The 24,367-nt window shown below is 53.3% G+C and overlaps 1 protein-coding gene and 1 long non-coding RNA gene across 14 annotated transcripts in view; one reads left to right on the forward strand and one right to left on the reverse strand.

Annotated features, from left to right (window-relative positions):
• The window catches only part of RASGEF1A (RasGEF domain family member 1A), a 216,018-nt gene that overhangs the window by 23,591 nt on the left and 168,060 nt on the right, over positions 1-24,367 (reverse strand). Inside the window, exon 1 of one of the 13 annotated variants that reach the window (XM_077878503.1) lies at positions 13,657-13,772. The exons of 10 other annotated variants lie outside the window; for them this stretch is intronic. Coding sequence is in view for 1 of the 3 variants with exons in the window: in XM_077878497.1 (XP_077734623.1) it covers positions 7,940-7,957 (18 nt within the window). In the remaining 2 variants the exon portion in view is untranslated. Of the gene's footprint in view, positions 1-7,939; positions 8,038-8,441; positions 8,589-13,656; positions 13,773-24,367 lie in introns of those variants that run through there. 2 more of the 13 variants (XM_077878506.1, XM_077878497.1) reach the window with 2 other exon arrangements.
• Positions 8,270-11,054, forward strand: LOC144301447 (uncharacterized). Its single transcript, XR_013368277.1, has 2 exons — positions 8,270-8,834; positions 9,459-11,054. It is a non-coding gene; the product is annotated as an uncharacterized LOC144301447 (long non-coding RNA).

A 24,367-nucleotide genomic window follows, 5' to 3' on the forward strand; every position in this document is an offset into this window, starting at 1 on the left:
AGGTAGGATTTCAGAGAATCCTTGCCCTTTCCCGCAGGGCGGCGGGCTGGCACGCGGCCTCCCACTCGTGGCTGAGGGCCCTGGGACGGGGGCGTTCCCCGGGGCCTCTTTCCCCTGGGGCCCACCCCACTGGATTCCACAGGGGTCACCCCAACACTCCCCCATGTGCGGTGCAGCTTGCACTCCTGGAGGTTAAGCGGCCGGCCACAGGCCAGGACAGGAGAATGCCCCAACAGATCCACTTGCGAGCCAGTCCTGTCATTTCTGGGAGTCTTCTCAAGGTGTCCCAAAGGGGAGCAGGGCACAGATCCCTACCTCTACCGGACTTGCTCCTCTAGGGTCCCTTTTCTACGTGGAGCAGCCACCTAAGAGGCTGCTGCTCAGAACCTGCCCCGTCACTGGGGCTCTGCCCATCAGGCAAGAAGAGCTGAGGTTCCAGGAGGGGGACAGTGAGGGGACTGCATCAGAGCTGAGGGTCCTTGAGAGGCAGGGAGGCTGGGCTCCCCAGGATGGGTGGGGTAGGGAGCGGGACAGGCTGTGGCTCAGACCTTCCTAGGTGTAAGCATCAGCCTCCACCTCCAAGGCTGCCTAGGGTTGCTAGGGTATAGAAAAATAAGAACACACAGTTCCTTTATTTTCAAATGACATCTAATTAGGCTAAGCAATGATTTTCCTTTGTGTTTAAAACAAATAAAAATCAATTTCCTTTGCTTGAACTGTCATCCTCCTTGCAGATACCCCGAGGAGTGCCCCAGGATCCTGCTGTGCTGGGAGTAGGAGGGTTCTGTGTAGCCTTGGGGTGGAGGGCAAGGGGGCTCCCAGCTCCTCCCTGCTGGACCCAGAGAGCCGTTTCCACTCCCTGGGCCACTTCCTATATCCACTCCCTTGTACACAGCAGCTTTACTGCCACACCCCCAATGTCCCCCGGCCCTGGGGGCTCATGACCAGTAGCGAGATCCCAGCCAGCCCCCAGGAGTACCAAGGGCCCAACTGCCTCCATCCCTCCCCAGGGTAGCATACTTCCCCACATAAGGCACTACATATGCTGCTAGCACAACAGCTGTCATCCCATTTTCCAGAGGAAGGAACAAAGGCTGAAAGGGCTTACTTATATCATCAGCCCAGATCTTACAACTCCAAAGTAGGAGTCTGAGATCTGAAGCCTGGTGAGTGTGACCACCATGATCTGACATAAAACCTGGAACCATCAGCACAGGCTCAGGAGAAAGGGGAGCAGATGTAAGATGAGGCAGGGAGCAGCCAGCCAGGACCCTCTGAGATGGACATGGCCTGGCCCAGGTAGAGTCACCTGCTTGGATTGTGCGGAGAAGAGCCCGATGAGTGCAGCGCTGAGGCCAGGATGAGCGGGGTGGTCATGTCAGGGTCCCAGGGCCAACCAATGATGTGCCCCCAAGAAATCCCATGCTGGGAGGATTTCAGGACCTCCCTGAAACAGCTCAGCAACCTCACTGGCAATGGGTGACATTCATGGAGAGCCTTCTACCCACTAGGCCATCCTGCACATCCCATAGCACTCTCCAAGGCATTACTGTCCACCTTCCATGAGGTGCAGACCAGAAGGCTGAGGATAGCCCCAAGCCACATGATCTGACAGGGCAGAGCTGGGGGCCTAGCCACATCTCCTCCCCAGCAGGCTGTTTCTTTCTGCCAAGGATTGAAAGTGAAAAGTGAATAGGAGAATATGCCTGCCCTGCTGTGCCCAGGAAATGGGTCAGCTGTCAAAGTCCAAGCACAATGCAGGAGCTCCTCTTCATGGACCAGATAGAGAGCAGAACAACAACTGATATTTTCTACAATTTCTGACAAGTGGTGGATACCCAGAGTTAAGGGGTAGAAAGGAATGAAAACAGTGCAGTGTCTTCCCTTGAACCAGAGGCATGGAAGCATGAAGAGACAGTACATGGAATACCTTCCATCCAGAGTATTCATCTGCATTGTTCACACATCCTATAACCAATGAAACCCCAAAAGAGTCTCCCAACAGAAATGTACGGGTAACGGAACATTGTGGACACAACTTAACACAATAGCTGGTTATTAATAAACAAACTGTGAACCAAAGAAGTCTACCCACTTGATTAGAAAGCTTCCCTAAGGGCAGCCCCGGTGGCACAGTGGTTTAGCGCAGCCTGCAGCCCAGAGTGTGATCCTGGAGACCCAGGATGGAGTCCCACGTTGGGCTCCCTGCATGGAGCCTGCTTCTCCCTCTGCCTGTGTCTCTGCCTCTCTCTCTCTCTGAATGAATAAATAAATAAATCTTAAAAAAAAAAGAAAAGAAAGCTTCCCTAAGTCATGTTTGTGTTAAAGAGGCAATCAAAACTCCAATTACAGACATATCAGAGAAATAACCCTTACAAGAAAATGCCTCATGAAATTTGATATGGCCAAAGCTGCTCTCAGAGAAACATTCATAGACTTCAATATATTTTAAGTAAACAAGAAAAAATGAAAATGAACTCAGCACTTGACTCAAAAAGCTAAAAACAGTTTCAAAACAAAACAGACCTACAGCAAAGCAAAGTGGAAGGAATTACTAAAATATAAATTAGTGTATTTAACTAAGGAGAGGGTAAAACTTGCTGACTGAATGTAAGAGCTGATTTTTCTTTTGAAAACACAAAATAGAAGGATAAACCTCTCACAGTTCTAATCAACAAAAGGGTGGAATAAAGGGAAGGAGGAAGGACAGCAGGAGGTTGGGAGGGAGGGAATGAAGGGAGAAGTAGGGGGAAGATGGTAGGAGGGAGAAAATGCAAAAATACAGCTACTAGGAATGAAAAAGGGAATCTAGTCTCAGATACAGAGAAGAAACTATAAAAGAATCAACTATATAAATCTGTGCTAAAAGGTCCAAAAGCATTTGAACAGGGATATTATTTAGAAAATATAAATAACCAAAATAAACAAAAAATGCTTAAACCCCCAAAAGACCAATAACCATAGTGCAAATTAAAGTTGACAGCCAACCAAACCTTAGGGAAAAATTAAACCAACTCCTGGCTGAGACAGTTTCTAAAATGAATTATTCCAAGCCTTGGAGAATAAGATAATTTTATAAGATATTTAAACTATTTCATCTATGCAATTCATATTGGAAACCTTTCCTATTCATTTTACAAAGCTGACATAACTATGATTTATAAATGTGACAAATCTGTCCCCTAATAAAAAGTACAGATAAATTCTTACTTATGAATATGGATGAAAAATACCCTAAGCAACTTATCAGTAGAATGAACCCAGAAGCATTTTAAGGCACAATTGAGTCTGACCCAGTGGGATTTATTCCAGAAACATGAGGATGATTTAGCTCAGAAAAGCTAATAAGTCAACACATTAATAGGTCCAAGGAGGAAAGGAATTTGATGATCTTGCTAGATATAGAAAAGCTTTCAATGAAATTTAATATCCATTCTTGCTGTACACTCTTGGCAATTAATGCAAGAGAGGAGCATACTGTTCATGATGAAGAATATCCAAACCATTGAAATTTAGAGCCAATTTCAGACTCAGTAAAACATCAGAGGCCTTCTCATTAAAATGAAGATCAAGCCAAGGACAACTGCTATTATTTAATGTTGCTTTGCCCCTTTCAGAAAACACAATAAGATAAGAAAATAAATAAAAGATACATTAGAAATGAAGAGCTAGAATATTCTTTGTGCAGGTAATCTGATTAATTTCTTAGGTTTTCTAGGAGGCCAAACTGAAAAGCTGTTCAAACTAGTAAGAAAGAATTCACTTATCAATTATTTAATATTCATTTTTTAAAAAATGAACAGCTTAGCTATCTACCTCCCCTGGGTACAAAGTGTCCTTGTCCCCAAAGATATCCCCACCATGTGGAGCAGGTGCCGGATGCTCAGTCCAGCGGCAGCAGTAGGGAGAGGTTGTGTGTGAGCAGCTGTCCCGGGACCTCCCAGCTCTGCAGGTGGCCCCACCTTTGGCCAAGGATACAAGGGCCACCCAGGTCAGCCACCAGGCCACACACCGTGACACTGCACCGCTGCGCCCGCCAGGCTGGCACTAGCCTCCCCTGGGAACCCGCGGGGGCGCTCCTCCAAGGCCGCTGCCCACGGCTCACAGGAAGGCCAGGCTCCGGGAGCAGAATGCACGTCCGCTCCTCCTGCTCCCCGGCACTGCTGCAGCCGTGACCCTGGAGCCTGGAGCCCCCTTCCCCTGGGTTACTGGCGCGGCGACCTCTTGAAGGCCAAGTGAGACCCAGTCCTGGGACTGGGGACTCTGACTCAGTGGCCAGCCCCACATCAGGCAGGGGGTAGCCGTGACATCTGGGAACTGCTGCGGCTGGGCCTCGGCAGGCAGGTGGGTGTGAGCAGGACAGCAAGGGCGGCTTGTTCCACTGCAGGCTGAGGTGCCCGCCAGTGGCTTTGCCAGAGAAACGCCACCGAGGACAGGAGGCCACAGGGCTGAAGCCCTCGCAAGCCTGGGACTCTCCTGAGGGGAGAGACTGAGAGACCCCACTAAAGGTCGATGGCTGCCTTACTCCTCCTGAGACCCGGAAACACCACTGCCTTTGTCCACATGCTCCCACCTGACTGCTTGCCCTGGGGCCCCTCCACCTGTCTGCCGCTGGGGCCCCTTTGTCCTGGAGACCACAGGGACCCAGACAGTCCAAAACCCAGCATGATGGAGGCATCCTGGTCTGGGTGCCAGTTCTACCCCCAACCTCCTACCTAAACTCAAGTAAGCCAGGCTACTGTGGGCCTCAATTTCCCCATGTGTAAAACAAGGAGGCAGAACTTAGCAGTCTCCTCGGGCCATGTCCAGTTCTCATGTTTATTCCTTCCTTCCCTCACTTACTCAGTCAACAAACATCCATGAGGCCCTACTGACCTGTGCTGCATACCTGGAAATGGAAGAACCCATGGGCCTCAGTATCTGCCAGAGCAGACAGGTGCAACACCACCTTGCAGCGTGAGCAACTCAGGACCAGAGTCTGTGCTGAATGCTGAGGAAGCACAAGGGTGGAGAGGACTAACTCTGTAGGAAGGAGTCAAGGAAGGCTTCCTGGAAAAGGTGATTTTGAGATGGGCTTCCAAGGATGACCAGGGATTTTCCAGGAGGTTAGGAGAAGTAAGAGCATGGAGACAGGACAGGTCTCCTGGCTGACGCAGCAGTGCTGACAGACGCAGCCATCCTCTGGTCACTCCTCAGCAGCTCCCCTGGAGGGTAAGGCCCACAAAGCCCAGAGGTACAGAGGGTATGGGCAGCCTCCACAGAGACCTCAACTCCAACACAGGCCACACAACGCCTGAGCCAAAGCCTATGCATTCCAAGGCCAGCCTGTGACTGTCCCCCAAGCAGCCCTCACGACTGCCTAGCCCTTGAAGACCAGACTATGGCGGTCCTGTGCTTACTAGGTAGGCAGGCCATGCTGTCCCCAGGACTTCTGCCAGTCCCTGATACACACAGCAGCAGGTCAATACCGGACTCTACAGTGCCCTTGGCCCACCCTGCTGTCCCTGGGGAAACTCACACAAAGGGCCCCCATCCCAGCAGGCAGGACCAGCAAGCTGGCGGTGTGGTGCCCAGGCCAAGCTGCCCAGGGGCAGCAGGCACTGGCATGAGCTGTACAGCCAGAAGGCAGCAAGGGGGCAGCAAGGGACCCATAGGATGGGAGACGCCAGGGCTCCAAATCAGCACTCCACGCCAGACCTCCGCCCTCCCATTGCCAGGTGACATCTCCCCGGGGGGATGTCAAACTGTTTCTGCCTCCTGCCCACCCCAACGGTGCTCCCTGCATCTTTCCTCACCTTTTGCTGAGGGCAATGTCCTTCTTCCTGGGGTCAACCTGCCCCTTGCTGCCCCCAGTGCCACCTCTCCGCCCCCCCCACCCGCAAGGCCTCTCGCCAAGCTTCAGGGCACTTCTGGATGGGCCCTTCTGCCCTGCACCGCAGCTCCCTGACCTGAGCCCCTGGGTCACGCTGCTGGTTCCCCTTCCTGTCCCTCTGGCCTGCTCTGCTCCTGACACCCAGCCTCCATCTGTCCTCTGGACACATAGGTGGCTTCCTCTTCAAAGTCCTGCCTAGCGCTTTCCCAGTGTGCCCTCCAATCCCACTACCACCTCCTTCCCTTCCTCCCCTCTGCTCTTCCTGCACACCGCACATGGCACACGTTCCGAGGTGTCCCCTCACCATCCTACCCCAGGTGCAAACAGCAGTGGGGGTCGTACACTGGGCCCTTCTAGCCAGTCTGAGCAGGATGGTCACTGCCCATCCTAGTGATACTGAGCAGGGCCACGTGACTCATCTGGCTCAAGAGCAGGGAGCAGAAGTGCAGGCGGCACTCTGAGCTGGGGATTACCACGCTAGTGCAGGAGCCTCTCTTCCACTCCACACAGAGCCTCAGGAAGGCTTGGGGCAGGATCCAAATTGCAGTGTTGTTAAAACCCACTGGGTTCATGGGGTTGATCTGTTTCTGCAGATACCCTGAGTTATTCTGACCCATGTACTCTCCCTAGGTGCCATTCCTCTTTCTCACCTTACCTTTTCTCTTTATCATCACCATGCAACATTCCACATATTTAATTTTTTTTCTAAGTTTTTTTTTTTTAAGAAATTTCTGCACCGAACATGGGGCTCAGGAGTCGCACGGTCATCCAATAGAGCCAACCAAGCACCCCTCATGTTGTATCTACTGATGGTGCTTTCCCCTATTCTCACTTGCTAGAAGGTGGGCTCCATGAGGACAGGGAATGTGGTGTTTGGTCCCCTGCTGAATCCACAGAACCTGCACACAACAGGTGTTCAATCAATGTGTGCTGAACAAGTGATGAATGAAGAAACAAACAAACGAGGCCTGCGACTTTGGCACAGCCAGGGCTGGCCAGCTCAGCGGAGGCCCCCCTCTGTGTCCCTGCCTCCCACCCCCCCACCCCCCCACCCCCACCCCCACACACACACACATGGGGCCTGAGCTCCCAGGTCAGGCTGCATGAGAAGGGGGCTGGGAACAGAGGCAGCTCCCCGTACCTGAGTCACACTGCCAATCTGTCTCAGAGGGTGGATTCTAATAAACAGCCATGGAAATGCAGCACGCTGCCTCATGATCAAGATTACATCCAGGACATGTTCTGTCTCCTCTGCAGCAGCAAGGAAGCTACCCCTGCCTTGGAGCCCACACTCCTTGAAGCCCCACCCTGGAGCTCACTCTCCTTAAATATACGGGCATTTGTAGGCCCACACGGGCACCACCCTGCCCCCATACACACCTCTCCCTCCTTCTCCCTCTCTCACTCACACACACATCCCATATATAAACACGCCTGCATTTTCACATACTCTCACTCTCGCCCACACATGGCACACACACATACACACCTCCCACGAGCCCACTTCGTCACAGACCTCCTCCTCTCCCCCACCTCCTCCAGGGCAAACAGGTGGTTCTGCACCCTCAAGTCTGGGAAAGGATCCAGGGTTGTCCGGGCTCTAACAAACCTGACTGCCAGTCCCAAGGCAGCCACCCTCCCCCTGGTCATGCTGCTGGGGCTGCTGTCTCCTGCCTGCCTGGCCCTATTCACACCACAAGGGCCCCTGCGACGCGTGCAGGTGCCCCTCAGCCACAGCCGATCACTAGTATGAGCAAGCCGTGCCAGGAAGAGCACTAGCAGCCCAGGGCATCCCCATTCTGAGCCCTGGCGCCGCCCACCTGGCAGCAGGTGCCCGGCGGAGACCTGCAGCGGGAGTGGTTCCCTAGGGAGGCTCCTTCGGGGCCGGCCGAGCAGGGCCAGGCTGGTGCGGAGGGTCCACTGACTGCCGGAGCACAGCGCCTCTCCCCGAGCTCTCGGCGGCGCGGGAACCCCTGCCCCGGTCTTGCCGCCACCGAGGGCTCGGCCTGCGCGCGCCCCCACGTCGCCGCCTCGCCATCCCGCACCTGCCACGTGCCGCAGCCCTACCTGGGGCTCCAGAAACATCCTGGCCGCTGCTCCCCGCCTGAGCCCCGGCGCCGCGAGCGCCCCGAGCGCGGCCGCTCGTCTCCCCGAGGCCGAGGAAGACCCGCCCCCGCCCCGCCCCGCCCCGCCCGCGGGCTCCCGGGCCGCTGCCCTCCGGCTCGCTCGCGGCCCCGCGCGGGGCGGGGCGGGGCGGGGCGGGGCACCCGAGGGCCTGGGTGGGGCCGAGGCCCGCGGGGTCGCGCCAGAAACGGGGCGGGGGCGGGGGCGGGGGCGGGCAGGGGCCTCGGGGCGCGGGGAGCGCAGGGGCGCGGGCCGTGCTGTCAGTCCGGCGGCCGCACCAGCGCGTCAGTGCTGCGGGGCGCGATGTGCCACCGGGCGAAGGGGGGCTCTTGGGTCGGGACTCGGGCGGGTACGAGCGGACGCGTCGGCGAGATCCCGCTCGCGGAGAGCCCCGCTGTGCCCCATCGCCTCCCTTTGAGCCTCCCTTCCACCTTTGCGACCTCACCTCATCGTAGATATCCACTACAGAGCAGGTGCTTGGCCAGCACTTGGCTTGAATGCTTCCCTTGACGGGGCGCTCACTCTGGACGCAAGCGTCACACGGAACTCTGTTCTTCCATCTCCTTGAGTGAACACGGGGGATACGGCAGCTGCTTTTGTGGGAGGACTAATCTGAGACATGGCGTGGGGCGGGCCTGGCACGTGGCACAGTGAGCCGTCATTCCACCCCCAGAAGCCCCAGCACTCCGAAGGAATCCTGTCGGGTGACACGTCACCCCCTCCATCGTGTGCCTGCCGTGGACCCCAACCTGAGCTCTGATAATTTGGATGGAAAAGATGGACTGAGCCAAGAGCACCTTCCCTGGGAGACCTGGAACTGGAGGGCTCCGAGGCTGAGGTGGGAAAACAAATGGGGGAGTCACCACTAGGGAGGAGCAGGGAGATTCTCAGCTTGCACGCTACAGAGAGGAGAGGATGCCCAGAGATAGGCTGAGATAAGCCCAAGAGAGTTCACTCGCAAGCCCTGGGGCTCGGAGGGGCAGAGGTGACTCTGTGTCCACACCAGGCCCACAGGCCCACCCTCTGTCCAGCAGCCTGGTGAGACAGCATCTCTCCTCCCAGGTACCCCTTCTTGTTGGCCTGCTCTCTTAACAGTCCCAAGATTGGTCACCAGGCTGAGTTCAGTGGACGGTTATTTCTGTCTTGCATAATTAGGGGCTGTGCAGGGTCCCCTCACCTACCTCCCCCTAGATGATGCAAGAGTTTGGAAACAGGTGTCTATCTCTTGGAGCTCTGCCCACCAACCCCTCACTCTCTGTTAGGACTGGAGCCCAGGTCTCACTGCTCTAGCACCTGGCACTGTTAACTGCAGTCTCGTGCAGCTCCTATGGGTGGGCCGTGGGGGGGGGGGGGTAGGAAGAAGCACCAGGCAGAAATGGCCAGGGCCACAGACCACTGGCACATCAGCCCTCCAAGCTTTCACATTGCCCTTTCCCCCTGCTGCTTCTGCATCTCATTTCAGGTCAGCTGGAAGATACAAAGTTTATGGTGGCCTCTGCAGATGACTAGCCAGGGATTCGCCTGGCTTTTGGGTCCTGGGCCTGTCTGTCCACCCTATCCTTTCAGATGGCTCCAGAGCACCAAGAAGGGTGAAGCCTGGGTTCTTGCCCTGGGGAAGCCTGCCAGGCACCTTGTGATCCTCAGCTCTAACCCACTACCCTGTGTGACATCTGGGCCCTAAGGTGGCCACAGTATGGTCTCAGGAAGTCCATGTGGGCAGTTAACACGCCTGACACCCCCTGCACCCAGAACAAGGAACAAGTCTTCTCCTCTGCTGCTCTAAACGGTACAGCCCAGAGGGGGTGGCTGAGCTGATATGCAGCTCCATAGCACCTTCCTGTACAGTCACAGAGCTGTTTCTCCCAGGTGTTCACCTACAGATTTCACCAGCATCCCCAAGGACCAAAATAAGGTAGATGCTTCCCCAGGAGGAAGGAGGGCCCTTCTGCCCATTGTCTCAACAATGGGAATGTCCCTATAGACACAGAGGGCATTCTCTCCTTTGCTCACAGGTGTGACCTCAGCATTCATGTATGAATCTGGACTATATCTATACCCTTCCTGGTGCCCAAAGAGGTGGGGGAATGGGCATGCCAGGGCTGACCCCTGCTGGCCTGTTCCCTTGCTTGAAGCTGTGGGTAGAGCTGGGTGCAGGGAGTAAGATCCTGTAGGGAGGGCTTATGGAGACTGCCAGGTTTGGCTTTAGAAAGTAGAGCATGATCCAGGTGTGGAATGGCCAGTAGACATCTCCTGGGAGCTTCTGGAAAGACAAGGCACAGAGGAAGGATACCCCAGATGATGAGAGCTGCATGTGAGGCCAAGAACCGCGTCTCCATCCGGTGACCATGAGAGGACACTCCGAGGAAGGCAAAGAGCAGGGAAGCCATGACCATGACCCTGGACACCCTCGCCAGTGCAGACATCTGGGACAGAGGGGACCCTGGGACAGGAGGCTAGACCTACTGCAACAGACTTCTGATCCATGTCCCTCCTTCCACCTACACTTGAGGCTCGAGGTGAGGGGCCTGTTCAGTCTGCATCAGGGCCCATCTTCCTCTGCCTAAAACCCCCAATGAAGGAAAGCCAGAGTCCCAGTGACCCGACGACTTGTCCCCATCTGAAGCCTGCCACATTCCACTGAGCCCTTGCTCACTGTGTGCCAGCCCCCGAAGTCCTGTCCTCCCTCCCTCCCCCTGCATCAGCAAGGCTCTCCCTGGAGGTCCTTACAGACACGTCACCTGCCCAGTGACATATTTACAGACTTTAACCTCCACTGCGGCACTTCCTGCCCCCTTTTCTCCTTACTGTACTGCAGTCCACACATTCCTATTTCCTCATTAATCTCTAGGGAGAACTCGGCCTCCATGAATACAGGCCCTTTGTCTCTCCTGCTCACTGCTGTGCCCCAATAATTGTGATGTTTGTGCATGGGGGCACTCGGCACTGATCTGTTGAATAAGTGTCTGTGTGTGTCTGTGCATATATGTGCAGATACAAATGTAGATGTAGATATCCAGCACGGGCCTCATATCCACAATATATGAAGAACTCCAACAAATCAACAGTGTCAAAAGACTCAATTTTTAAAAAATGGGCAAGTTGAAGAGGCATTGCATAAAAACAGATCTCTAACATGGTGATAAATGTAAGAAAAAGGAAATAACAGTCAACCTCATTCGTCATCAGGGAAGGGAAATTAAAACCACAGTGTGACGCTGCCATACACCCACCAAAATGGCTAAAATGAAAAGGCAGAAAGTGCCAAGTGCCAGAGAGGCTGTGGCCCAGTGGAAACTCTGAGCAGCTGGCAGTGGGAGCAAGAACTGGTAGGGTCCCATGGGAAGATGGTCCACTTGTGCCTGGAAAGCCCAGGAATTCCTCCCTGGGTGTAGCCCCCGTAGAAATGCTGACATATTCACACCAAAAGGCACATCGAGGAGCATTTATAGCAGCACTATTCACAATGGCACTAACTGGGATGCTGCTGGCTGCCCTCCACGAGAGCTGCGGGGTATTCATCCAGGAGAGCCCCACAGCAATGAGGCTAGACAGAGTCAACCACCCACAAGGACCAATCTCACCAAATCATGTGCAGCTAAAAAAGCCAGGCACGAAAGCCAGGCACATGGGATCAGGATCCCGTGTACATCAAGCTCCGAGGGCCCTGCTGGGGTTGGGGCCGGTCACCCATGTATTCATCCCATGAAAAATCACTGGGGCTTCACGCTTGTGACTCAGGCACTTTTCTGGACACACTTTGAAACAATTTATGTTTAAAAAGTTGAGAACAATGTGGCGCCTGGGTGGCTCAGCAATTGAGCATCTGCCTTCGGCCCAAGGCGTGATCCCGGGATCCTGGGATCAAGTCCCGTATCGGGCTACCTGCAGGGCGCCTGCCTCTGCCTCTCTCTCTGTGTGTCTCTCATGAATAAATAAATAAAATCTTAAAAAAAATATAAACAAAAAGTTGAGAACGAAAAAGATAATGACATGGGTCAGGAAGAAGCCACCTGAGCTCAGGGACTTCTGAGTACTCTGTGAGCCACAGCCGAGGGAAGCTGATGTGGGAGAAGGAGCATCTCGGGGCCCCCGAGGCCTTAGCCTCCCTCTCCTCATCTGCCCAAGAACAAAGGCCCTCTGTGAAAACACCTGCTCCTGTCTTTTAAAAGGTACCACTTGCCAGGTGTTGGTTGGAAGATGGAAGGTGACCTAAATTGGGTTGACGGACATCGCAGAACAGAGGAAGCAGGAACCCAAGTGCCCCCACAGGGGGTGTCAACAAGGACAACGAAGGCCTTGCATAGGCTAAGACCTCAGAGGCCTGAGCTCTGGGGTCAGGGGAGGCCCGGCTGCCAGTTTGAATGGCAACTGCGAGACCACGCAAGAGCGGGCACAGAGGGTGAGGGGGCAGATGACAGTGGGGCTCTGCTTCCTGCGCTGACTTCCAGCCCACTGGCCCCCTTGTCACCCAGAGTAGCTGTGTGGGCAGAGCTCCATCTCCAACCTCTCAGCGTCGTGGGCAAGGCATGCTACTCTCTCAGTTATTGTTTCCGGGTATAAAGCAGGGTTTGAGACACACAATTGTGAGCGTGGTTGGCAAGACACAAAGTAAAATAAACCGAGCACTTCTAGAAACTTCTACTTCTCAGGACTCACACTGTCCAGAGGTTCTAGGCTCCCCTGGGAGATAGCCTGGGCTGTCTACACTCAGTAACACTCTTTTCCCAAGCCCTTGCTAAGAGCATTTACTAGGAACCTGCATGACACAGTGTGGCCTGTGAGCCTGTCAACTCCCTGAGTGGCCATGGTTCCCCTATGGAGCTCATACCCATGGGCTGTGCCTGCCACCGGGGGAGGGGAAGGAGTGCCAGTTCTCCTCAGCTTCGATGCAATCCCCAAGAGACCTGGACCAATCGGGCACTATCTGATGTCCACTGGGGAAGCCGCACAGGCCTCTGCATCTCCCTAAAACCATCCCATTAACACTCACCTTGGGGGAATCACATTCTGAGCAAACAAATCACTATGGTTTTAGGCATCACTGAAGGAAACGGTGGGGGTAGGCAGAGTTGGGGAGGACAGCTAACCTTCTGGCCTCCCTCATACCACAGAGGTCAGGGCTCTGCCTAAATAAATGACCTCCCCCATCCCCATCTGGGGGCAGGAACCTCCCAGGCCTCTGCCCTACCACCGGCACTTGTCCATGCCCTGTGGCCCTCCCCTTCGTCCTGACATCATAACAGATTGGGGGCGAGCCGCCCACCTGCCCTGAGGGTGAGTAACTAACCATGTTGTTTGACCCAGCATGTAACTACTCATAACTAACTCACAGACTCTTCCCAAAGCCAGGGTGCCCCTCCCCTCTGCCCAGCCCCTCCTGCCTTCTGTAGGCCTGCCCTTGCCCCTCCCAGTACACAAGGATCAGAGGATGGCAGCAATACAGAGGGGTGAAGTGGGCTACATGGGGACTGAATGCCGGGGATGGGCATCACCCTTAGGGATGGTGCTGGAGTCCCTGAGGGGTTACCTTACCTCTGTACATCTCTATACCTCAACACTCACTTTGGGAAAACAGGATGTTCCCAAGGCCCTGGAGAGCCCTTGCCCAAAGACTAGAGGCCCTGGTGCACCTCCTTCCACTTGGCCTGGCTCTGGCTCACCCTCTCTGTCCATTCTGCCGGTGTCCTGGGTCTGCATCCAGAGGGCACAACTCCTCAGGGAGTCCTCATCAGTCCCAGGGGGTTCCGGGGTAGAGCCTGGGAGTACCAAGGGTGGAGGCTGAGAGGACAGGAAGATCCTGGATCTCTGCAGGAGAGCCCTGCTCCTGCAAAGGGTGCCAGAAGGTACTAAGCTGTTAGAGAGAACACGCCCTTTGGAGGGAGAGCTGGGGGTGTATAAGAACCATCGGTGCTCCTAGTCTGGCTTCTGCTTCTGGAGAGGGAGGAAAGGTAGGTAGGAGGGGGGTCCTTCTTCTGTCCTGGTGAGGTCCTGAGGTGGGACCCAGGCCACCTGTGGGAGGAGGGAAGAAAAGACACAGACCTGGCTGTGGGTCCTGTCCTTCCAAGGAAGGGGTGGGGGTCAGATCCTAGCAGTGCTCTGGACCGGGGTATGTTCCCCCAGGTCCTGTTGCCCCTTCACACTGAGTCTCCCTAGTCCTGGCTGGCAGAGGTGGTCAGAGTATGGACCATCGACCACTATACAGATCACCAGGCAGAGATGGAGTGACCTGACCCAGGACACTGCCCTGGTGCCCACCAGTGGTTAAGCTGGCCCAGGAACTAGAGTGGGATGGGCAAGTGAATACCACCAGGGCTGCTGAAGGCCACACTCTGGCCCTTTCTACTACCCTACAAAAGGCCTCGGAGAGGCCACACTCAAGATTCCTGCTCATGAAGAAGTAAATTAATTTCTCACAAGTGAGGCTTCCCTTTGGGTGACAACCCCGGGCCGGGCCAGTTTACGGAGTGAGGTGGTTTTCCTGTCATTGTGTGATACCAGCAGCCAGCATTCATCTTCTGAGAACAGAGGAGGAAAGGGAATGCTCTACTGAGGAAAGGTGAGAAGAGAAGCACCCCCAAAGGAAGCCCAGACATGCCCCCCTGACAGGTGCCAGCAGCAGAAATGCAGAGGAAGCTGGCTGCTCACCACTGTCAGATTCCTGCCGGGCTGGAGAGGCAAGGCCCTATCTGTCAGTTGCCCCCCAAAAGTTTCCATTTGTCTGGCATGGCCATTGGCCACGCTGAAAGGCTGCCCTGACATTGAGGGGCCTGGTTTCACCGGCAGTGGTTGCCTTCAGAGAATGCTCCCTTTGCCGAGGGGATACAGCCTCCAGATTTGGAAGCCTGTTGCCAGAAAGCTGACCCTGCAGTGGTTGCTGGGAGGGCAGGTCTGAGGTGAGACTTCTGGGTTCTGCAGGGCCCTGGGCCAGGGAGGGGGGCAGAGACCCTGAGGCTGGGTCCCCCAAAGTGCATCACCTGAGCTAGGCCGTCCCCTGGCCTTGAGGGACAGCAGGCCACTCTGTCCAGGAGAGTGGTTGGTCCCTGGATGGTAGGGAAGCACAGGGGACTCGCAGTGAGCTGCGCATGGACTGTGGTGTCACTAGCAGACCGTCCTTGACTGGTTCACAGCTACTGTAAGCCTCAGTCCACCCTCCCCAGCTCGGAATGAAAACGACACACATAACATTCTTTCTCACAAGACGGTGCTGAGAGCCAAATACAGTTTGGAGGGCCCTGGTTCTCCTGTGGCCTTTCAGCAGAGAGAGGGCAGAGAGAGATGAACCAGTAGCCTGGCAGGACAGGGAGGCCACATGACCGGCCCTGTCTGGGAGGGAGGAGGACATCCGATGAGCACCAAAAATCAGGGATGACATGGGGAGGAAGCACAGGGGCAGAGGACAGGACCCCTCCGTCTAGCCTGTCCCCTTACTCCATCCTACAGGGAGGGGTCAGAGGCCCAGAGAGATGCCCTGTTCCACTGCAGGGGCTGGGACGCCATCAGCACCCAACGGAGGGGGTGCAGGACAGCCCAGCCCACTGTCCTCTGCTTCTGCCGCAGAGTGTCGTTCCCATCCACTTCATCTGACCTCACCTGCACAATGCCCCAGCCGTGTGGTCACTATGATTACAAGCACTGAGCAGGTGGCTCTTGGTGGAGCTGCTATCTGGGTTTGCATCAACCTGCAAACCAATGCAGTTTGGCCACAACCTCCACGATGACTCTTAGGTGAGGAGACAGGGCCCAGAGCAGAGCCTGGAAGCTGCTTAAAGCTGCAGAACAGAGAGGTGCAAACATGGGGCCAGCTTGGCCCCCGAGAATCTCGTGGCCTCTGGCCTGTGCTCCCTGATGGGCTACAGGAGATCAGGGATCTGGATCAATGCTGGGCACATTGGGCTCCCTACTCAGGGCTTTTCAGTGTCTTGTAGATCCAAGAAGTGTTGGAAATTCTAGTCTAATTAGAAAAAAGTCCTCCTTACTCCAGGAAGGCATGGTCACAAGCAGGAGGTAAGCTGGCTCTCGGCCCACTTACACCTTGGCCTGTCACCCTTTTGTGGCAGCCCCACTCTGGAGGGAGCACTGGATAGAGCATTTCTCAAAGTTTTGATCACAGAGCTGCTTCCTCCCAAATGTTCCAAGACACCCTGCAGCAGCTGAGGAAGACCCTTCTAAGGTCCCCCTACTGGCTGGCTATCTGGTGTGCCTGCCTGCTCGCCAGGGTCCCACTGTAGGTCCGCAGGACAGCCCTGCAGGAGGCCCCTGCCAGGCGGGAAGCCAGAACCCGCATGTCCCTTCAGTCATCTGAGAATCAGAATCTCCACCTGTACCAATGCCCTCCATCAGGAAATGCCTTAAAGTGTCATGGAGGATTAGTGATGTCTTTTCACACAAGACTTCCAAGAATCCGTCCATTTGCTTCTGCCTCCTAGAGGCCAAGAGGACAAGGTGTCTCCGGAAACTCTTCCTGGAGTCATGTGCTGTCCCGCTCCGCTGGCTCTGCAGGCCGTGGGTCCACGCTGGCCCCCCCCCCCGCCCCCCGCCAAGACTCAGCGGCATGGAGCTGCCACAGGGGTGTGGGTAGCAGAAAAGGCCGGCAGGCTGGGCCAGGGGTTTCCTCTAGACAGAGGCTCTTGAACCTGAAAAATCTTCTCGGAATTTGCAGAAAAGACACCTGCCAGGCCCAGTCCCCAGAGATCCTGCCTCCCTGGGTGTTGGGGCAGCAGGGGGTGGGGGGGGGGACTCAAAACTCTTGAAGATGGCATCAGAACTCAGATTGGAGAGCTGGGCCATGGGACTGAAGGGCGATGCTCAGGGGGGACAATCAGAAGCCATTCAAGGAAAGGAGGGCAGAAACATAGGTCAGTGGAACCCAGTGAAACTCAGGGGGTGGAGGGCAGGTGTATGGGAGGTCCAGGAGGAGAGTGAGGGGCCACCCCGCAGGAGGGGCTGGGGCAGGTGACTTCCCCACTTGAAACCGGTCATGACATAAACCAGACCCTCCTGAGGAGCCTGATAAAAGTATCTGTGGGGGTGGTGAGGGCAGGAGTTGTCAAGGGAAAGATAGAGGAAACCCCTTCCCCCACAAAGCTCTTAACACCCACCCCATCACATGCACAGAGGACACGGTATGAAGGTCCTTGTGCACCCTGCAGAGCTGCCACCTCTGAACCCAGAAAGGAGGGTGGTGGGGGGCTTCAGTCTTGTGCAAATAAGGATGCTGGAAAGCCCTCAACAAGGAGCAAATTGCTTCATGGCAACAAAAATCCCTGAGTAATCAATTTTCACCTGTAAAATTAATGTGAAAGGTAATACAGAGTGTTAGCACACCTGCCAGGGAAGGCCAGGGTAGGAGGAGGCCAGAAGTGGAGCCAGAGATGGGTTTCCACAAGGCACCTCACAGGACAGAAGTCACTTCTTGACAGCAGGCATGGCTTAAAGCACAACACACCCGTGTGTGTGTGTGTGTGTGTGTGTGTGTGCAAGAGTACACATACGACTTTTTATATGAGCACGTATGTGTGCATGTAATTGCACATGTAGGCTTTGTGCAGGAGTGTGCACATGTGTTACATGCACACTCGTGCGTGGGTATGCCAGTGTGTGCCTGTATGTGTTTTTGTATGCATACACGTGTACGTGTGCTCATAAAACCAACTGGTATATACACACTGAAAGGTTAATCAGGGTGCGTGCCGCATACTGGCCTCTTCTCATGCCCTCTTTGCTCTTCATTTATCTTTGTCAAGTACTTCCCAAATTTTCTCCAAAGAATGTGAATGGCTCTGTCATCAGCCTAATGCAAAGCATATTCTTTTTCTAAAACCAAGACTTGAGGCTTGAGCTAGCTGACAGGCTCCTGGAGACGGCAGACTTACCCCCACCAGCTGGTATATAACCAAAGCTTGGAGGGTGCCCAGGGCAGATGGGGGTAGGGAACGAGGAGGTCAGAGAAGCCGAGGACCATCCTGGAGGGGTGTCAGGAAAGGCTGTATCGGGTGGCACAACTGCATGGGAGTAGCACTATCCAGACATATAGGTGGGCTGGTGTCTCGTCTCTGTCATAAAGAACCTGGGAGAGTTTGAGATGCTGCCTCACTCCTGGGTGTGTGTGGTCAGCAGCGCTCGTCACTCCTCTCCATGCATCCCACGAGCTTCTCCCTCCAGCTAGCCAACCAGAAGGCTCTACTTGGTGGCAGGCAGTGACATGCTGTGGGAGCTATCTGAAGGCAGGCAAGTGGGCCCCTGAGCTAGCCTAACAAGTGCCTTCCTTCCACACAAGTAGCTTTTGACTGTCTTCAGGACATGTCTACTTGAGTCTTACCTCTAAGACTTATGTTACTACCCACCCTCCAAACTGTCCTTCTTCCCTTTCTGCTCCCATTGTACACCCTGTCACCTCCTCCAGAAAGCCTTCCTGACTTGGCACATCCTGAAGGTCCTCACCCAAGGACTGCCAGCCCACTCATAACATGCACCTTATACTCTAGTCTTCCTCTCATCGCCTCTCAAGAGCTAGTGGCTCCCTGGAGGGCCTCACTGTGAGGATCGGAGCTCATGTCAGAGCTCCATGGAACTGAATGCACTGGGCTACATTAGTGATGTCTGCTTCAGGTGACGATTAGGAGGAGGAGGAGGCACCTCACTGGATCTGCATCCTTTCCCCTAGCTCCTCATTGGTGGGGGGTTCTTCAACAATTGTCTGGGAATTTGCATTCCTGACTAGACCTATTCACTTACTCATTTTTTAAAAGGTAATGAACATTTACTATGTGCCAAGTTCTCAGAGACATGGTCACTGCTCTCAGGGTTTACTCTCAGGGCCACAGGAGCAGTGCATGGTCAACAAGTAAACAAATGAACAAAACAGAGCCTCTCAGTCCCAGGAGGCCTCCCTGGGAGATGAGCTGGGAGCAGAGACCCTCATGCTGGGTTAGAGCCATCCTCTAAAGGTACTAGGGGCATACCAGGTGGAGAGCATAGGAAGTGCAAAAGCCCCAAAGCTGGAAAGAACTCTGTGTATTCAAGGCACAGAAAAACCAGTGTGGGAGCCTATATAGTGAGAGACACCGAGACACTCCTGGCTGTCCTGGAAGTTCCCCAGAAGCTCAGCAGAATGGCTGAGTTTGGGCCTGGGGAAGGGGGGCTACCTGGGAGGCTCTCACCTCTTCTGTTACGGAGAGCCTTGCAGGGTTCTGACACCCCCACCTGAGACCCTGAGCAGCCCCAGTATACCTGGGGTGCCAGCTTTAACCCATTTGGGGCCGGCATGGCAGTAGGTAGTTTTCAGCTGGATGTGGATGGAAGCTTCACTCTATAGATCCAGGCTAGCCATCTATGTGCAGCCCAAGGGCTGCTTGTCACCGGGCTGGCCACTCCCCAATCTGCCTCTCCTCCAGGGCTGAGGCCAGACCTCTCCCCTGCCCTCTGCAAAGTGCTGTCCCCCTCACAATCACATCTAGGTCAGGCTCCTCGTTTGGAACAGGGGGACTTGCAGTGTCTTAGGGATGCCCAGAGAAGGTGTGGTAGGACTGGATCAGAGGCCTATATCCTCTCCTCTCCACCAGGTTACTTGGCTACTGTTCACAGTCCTCAGAGGAGACTGCCAGAGAGCTCACATTTGAGATCTTCTTGTGTGTGGGGTGGTGTGTGTGTGTGTGTGTGTGTGTGTGTGTGTGTGTGTGTTGGAGGGATACTCAGGTCCAGCCTGGCCTGGGGGACGCAGAGCTGTCAGCAAATGAGGAATAGACTCCTGTCTCATGGAGCTCGTAGTTTCCCCTTGTGCTTGGCCAGCTCTGCAACTCCTTCCCAAAGCCCTCATGTTCCTGGAGCTCACTCCCTGTCCCTGGGGGCTCCTGGTGGGCTCTCCCACTTCACCCTTCCCCTTAAAAAGAGCCTCCAGCCGCTGTGTGGGTCAGTGCTAGGAGCTGACCCTGTGGCCTTGCCCCCTCCCTCTGCCTCCTCCACACCCCACTCTTTAGCCTTTCTGCCCCATCTCCTCGCCCCCTCCACACTGGTCCAGACCTGTAATCAACAGTGTCCCTAACCCTTCTTGGGCTGCCTTCCAACCTCCTCTCATCCACATTTCTAGAAGGAGGAGCCTGTGATGCCACTCTTATTTCTTCTGGTTCTGCACACATTCCCAGCCCAGGCCCCTCTCTTTTTTTACCCTCTAGAATAATATTCTGGCTCATCCCTCACTGTCCCTGCCACCCACTCCAGGGCAACTGCTTCACTCAGGCCCTCCAGTTCAATATGACATAACTGCTCACAAGTGAGCCTCAGCCTGGTCCTAAGGTCAGATGCCCAAAAACAGGAGCTCCCCAGGCTCTCCATGCTAGGATGTCCAGCCTCAGCCAGCCCTGCAGGAGTCCTTGAGGAGCCCTCCACATGCAGAGTCATTTCTCTGTGTACCCTAGTCTGGCTGGGACTGCCCCATTCTCCCTCTTGGAGAAGAATAGAGGCTTCTAGAATCCCTTGGGCAAAGGCACATGGAGACCCACCCCTCATGCCCTGTGGGCAGCTATCTGGACCCAATACCATCCTTGAACTGGTGGGAGAGAAGAGGCCCAACAGGCAGAGGTGTGCCGGGGCTTGATACAAGTTACATTTGAGCTCCACCTTCAGAAGAGTTTTTACCCACAGAACAATATGTGGTCTCCTATGCTTGAGCTTCTCTATTTATTTCACTGACTTCAAATATTTTGGATAGTTACATTTCTTGACAGTTTACTTATACTTTATTGTATGTTTGAGGAAGAGTTTGGGTCCCTCCTCTGATTGCCTTGTTCATTGTCCTGTCCCCACACCTTCAGATATGGTCACAAATAGTCCTTCCAAAGTCCTGCAACCCTCTAAAGGCTCGAGGGCCTCTGTGAGGATCCTGTGGGCCCTCCTCTAGCTCTGCCCTTCAGTGGGAGAGGCTGTCTATGGTGGACAAGGAGGCCCTGACAGCCACTCAGACATCTGAGCAGGGAGGAGCACCGGAGGACCCCCAAGGAGCATCAGAGGTGAGGCTGGTTGGGCTGTCAGGTGTGTGAGAAGGCAGTGGGCCTCTAGGAGTTATGCCCTCCTCCTTCGGGAGGACTGAAGCTGCCTGCCGGTGAGGGTCTGTGCACAGCCAGAGTCTCTCTTGAACTGGAGAGAATAATGCTCCAGGCTGGTGGAAAGGGATTCGTTGCTAACTGGATACGAGGTGAGCTCTGTGTGCACAAACCTGTATGCTGTGCATATGCCTATTCCTGAGTAGACACAGACATTACTGGAAGGGCTCTTTTTCTTTCTCAGAATCACTGGCTCTTGAAGGATGCTGTTATACCCTCTCCTCTTACCCCAGAGAGCTGTGGTCCCCTGGCCAGTACCCGTTCCTGGCCCTCAATGAGTGGCAGCCCAGGGCCAGGACTGGACAGGGCTATCCTGAAGATACCTGATGAACTCACAGAGCTGAGACAAGAGCACATGCTCTTTCCCCCTGGAGGCCCACCCCTGTCCTGAAAATCCTGTAGGAGGGAGAGTGGTGGGCGTGGCCTGCAGAGAAGTGTTCTTCATTCTCCCAGCTGACACCAACTACAAAAGATTATATAAGAAAAAGTAAGTCCCCTCTCACCCCAGCCCCTCCCCAGAGATAGTCACTATTAACAGTGTCTTATGTGCAACCTTCCAGAACATTCTAAGTTCATGAAATTATTTACATGGGCATACAGGGTTCTTTTTCTGAACTAAAGTGCTCCTACTTCACACACTATTTCCAACTTGTTCTTTTTTCTGGGCAATTCCTCAGGTTCTATAATAGCTGCAGGATACTCTGCTAGGTAGCTGGGCTGTCACGTGCATGACAGTTCCCCTAGCAAAAGGCATTCAGGTGGGGTATGATCACCACAAACATTCCTACACTTAGCATCTTTGGCCAAGGGTCTTTATGCAAACATGTGAGCATATCCGAAGGATAAACTCCTAAAATAGGATGTATCAGATCAAAGATTATGTGTATTATAATTTTTTTAAGATTTTATTTATTTATTCACAAGAGACACAGAGGGAGAGAGAGAGGCAGAGACATAAGCAGAGAGAGAAGCAGGCTCCATGCAGACAGGGGACTCAGTCCCACGTCTCCAGGAACAGGCCCTGGGCTGAAGGCTACGCTAAACCGCTAAACCGCTGAGTCACCCCGGCTGCCCGGTGTATTATAAATTTAAAGAGACATCACAGAAGTGCTCTCAAGAAAGGATGGTCAGGTATCAATGAAATGGTAGAGCAAGCACCTCTGAAAACTCTCCCCATAAAATCTTTCTCCCCAAGAAAACTAGCAAAAATTATCAGAATCAACTTTTTTAGAACTTTGTAATTAGTCAGGGACTTGGAGCAAATCAGGAAGCATCTATTCTCAAAACAAAAACAAAACCGAACCTCACTAAGATTTGTAAGCTATGTGGCATTTAATTTGCCATAATCCCATTCTCCACTCAATTAGCTCCCCATGCCTTGAAAAACAAGACACCCTACCTGTCATGAAAATCAGTAGCCTAGAAGCCACTGCAGAGTGCAGAACAGGACTAAAACTTTTTCAAGCCCTCATTCTCAGAAAACTGTCATTATTTTACCTGTCTGGTGGTTCCCTGGAAGATCCCCTTTGCAAGGATGTCTGCATTTGACCTAACTTAGAGCTCATCCAATTGGAAAAGCCTATTCCCCTGGGTTGATTGTCAGAAACAATTACAGGCATTTAACTTCACAGCTGCCTGAGGCAGTGAATAACAGCAGAGTAGACTAATCAAGGAGCTTAAAAGACAAAGCTCAGTAATGAGAGGTCCGTAGGGGCTGTAAGAAGTTGCAATGTATTCCTGGGGACCCAGAAGCCACATGTATGCCCAGGCATGTGCACATCCTTAGATAAGCCCTGGGAAGACCCTCTGCTGGCTCCAGCTGACTTGGAAGCAGGAAGTGAAGGCTAAGACAGAGCTGTCCACTACCTAGCCAAGAGCTGAAGGCGTGCCCCAACAGGCACACAGAGCCCCTGGGCAGAGACTAAGAGACTTACTGGTTCCAGGCATTTAAGGAGCTCCTGCCCAATTATTAAATGACAACTAAGATAACCAAAAAGAAACTCTAGTGGCCATTCTGCAGAATTAATTCAGAAAAGTCACTATACAAAGAAATCACAATGGCTTCAACAAACAGCAATAACAATAAATCCTGAAAAGTAAGAATAAATTATTTAGAATATCCAGTTTGCAACAAAAAATTAGAAGACATGCAAGAAAATAAAACCTACAAGCAAAAAAAGCAACCACTAACAACTGTCCCTGGGGAAGTCCAGACATTTGACTTATTTTTTGTAAGTAATCTCTACCCCTAATGTGGGACTCACACTCATGACCTCAAGATTAAAAGTCTCACATTCTTCGAACTGAGCCAACCAGATGCCCTCAGACACTTGACTCGTTAAAACAAGAAGTCAGCCATTTAAAATGTATTCAAAGAGGGATGCCTGGGTGGCTCAGCAGTTAAGCATCTGCCTTCAGCTCAGGGAGTGATCCCAGGGTGCAGGGATCAAGTCCTACATTGGGCTCCCTGTGGGGAGCCTGCTTCTCCCTTGCCCATGTCTCTGCCTCTTGCCTCTCTCTGTGTGTCTCTCATGAATAAATAAAATCTTTTAAAAAATTAAAATGTATTCAAAGAAATTAAGTAAGGCAACTTACAGAATGAGTGAAAATATTTGCAAAGCACACATTTGATAAGGGGTTAATATTTAAAAAATATAAGAAATTCATATTACTTAACAACTAGCTAGATAAATAGAACACAAACAATCCCATTTAAAATGGGCAAAGGGGGCAGCCCAGGTGGCTCAGCGGTTTAGTGCTGCCTTCAGCCCAGGGCATGATTCTGGAGACCCAGGATCAAGTCCCATGTCGGGCTCCCTGCATGGAGCCTGCCTCTCCCTTGGCCTATATCTCTGCCTCTCTCTGTCTCTGTGTGTGTGTGTGTGTGTGTGTGTGTGTCATGAATAAATAAATAAATAAATAAATAATCTTTAAAATAAAATAAAATGGGCATAGGACCTGAATAGACATTTTTCCAAAGAAGATATTCAAATAGCCTCTTAAGAGGTATGTGAAAAGATACTCTACCAACAGTGCACAAGGGTTCTCTTTTCTCCACCTCCTCACCAACATTTGTTACATCTTGTCTTTTTGATGATAGCCATTCTAACAGTAAATTGGTGCAGCCACTATGAAAACCAGTATGGAGGTTCCTCGAACAATTAAAAATAGAGCTACCATATGATCCGGCAATTCCACTTCTGAGTAGAGATTCAAAGGAAACAAAAACTCTATGCCAACAAGTATGGATACTGCAGCATTATTTACAATAGCC

This window comes from Canis aureus, chromosome 29 (genome assembly GCF_053574225.1).
Source record: "Canis aureus isolate CA01 chromosome 29, VMU_Caureus_v.1.0, whole genome shotgun sequence".
In the NCBI taxonomy this organism is placed as follows: Eukaryota; Metazoa; Chordata; class Mammalia; order Carnivora; family Canidae; genus Canis; species Canis aureus.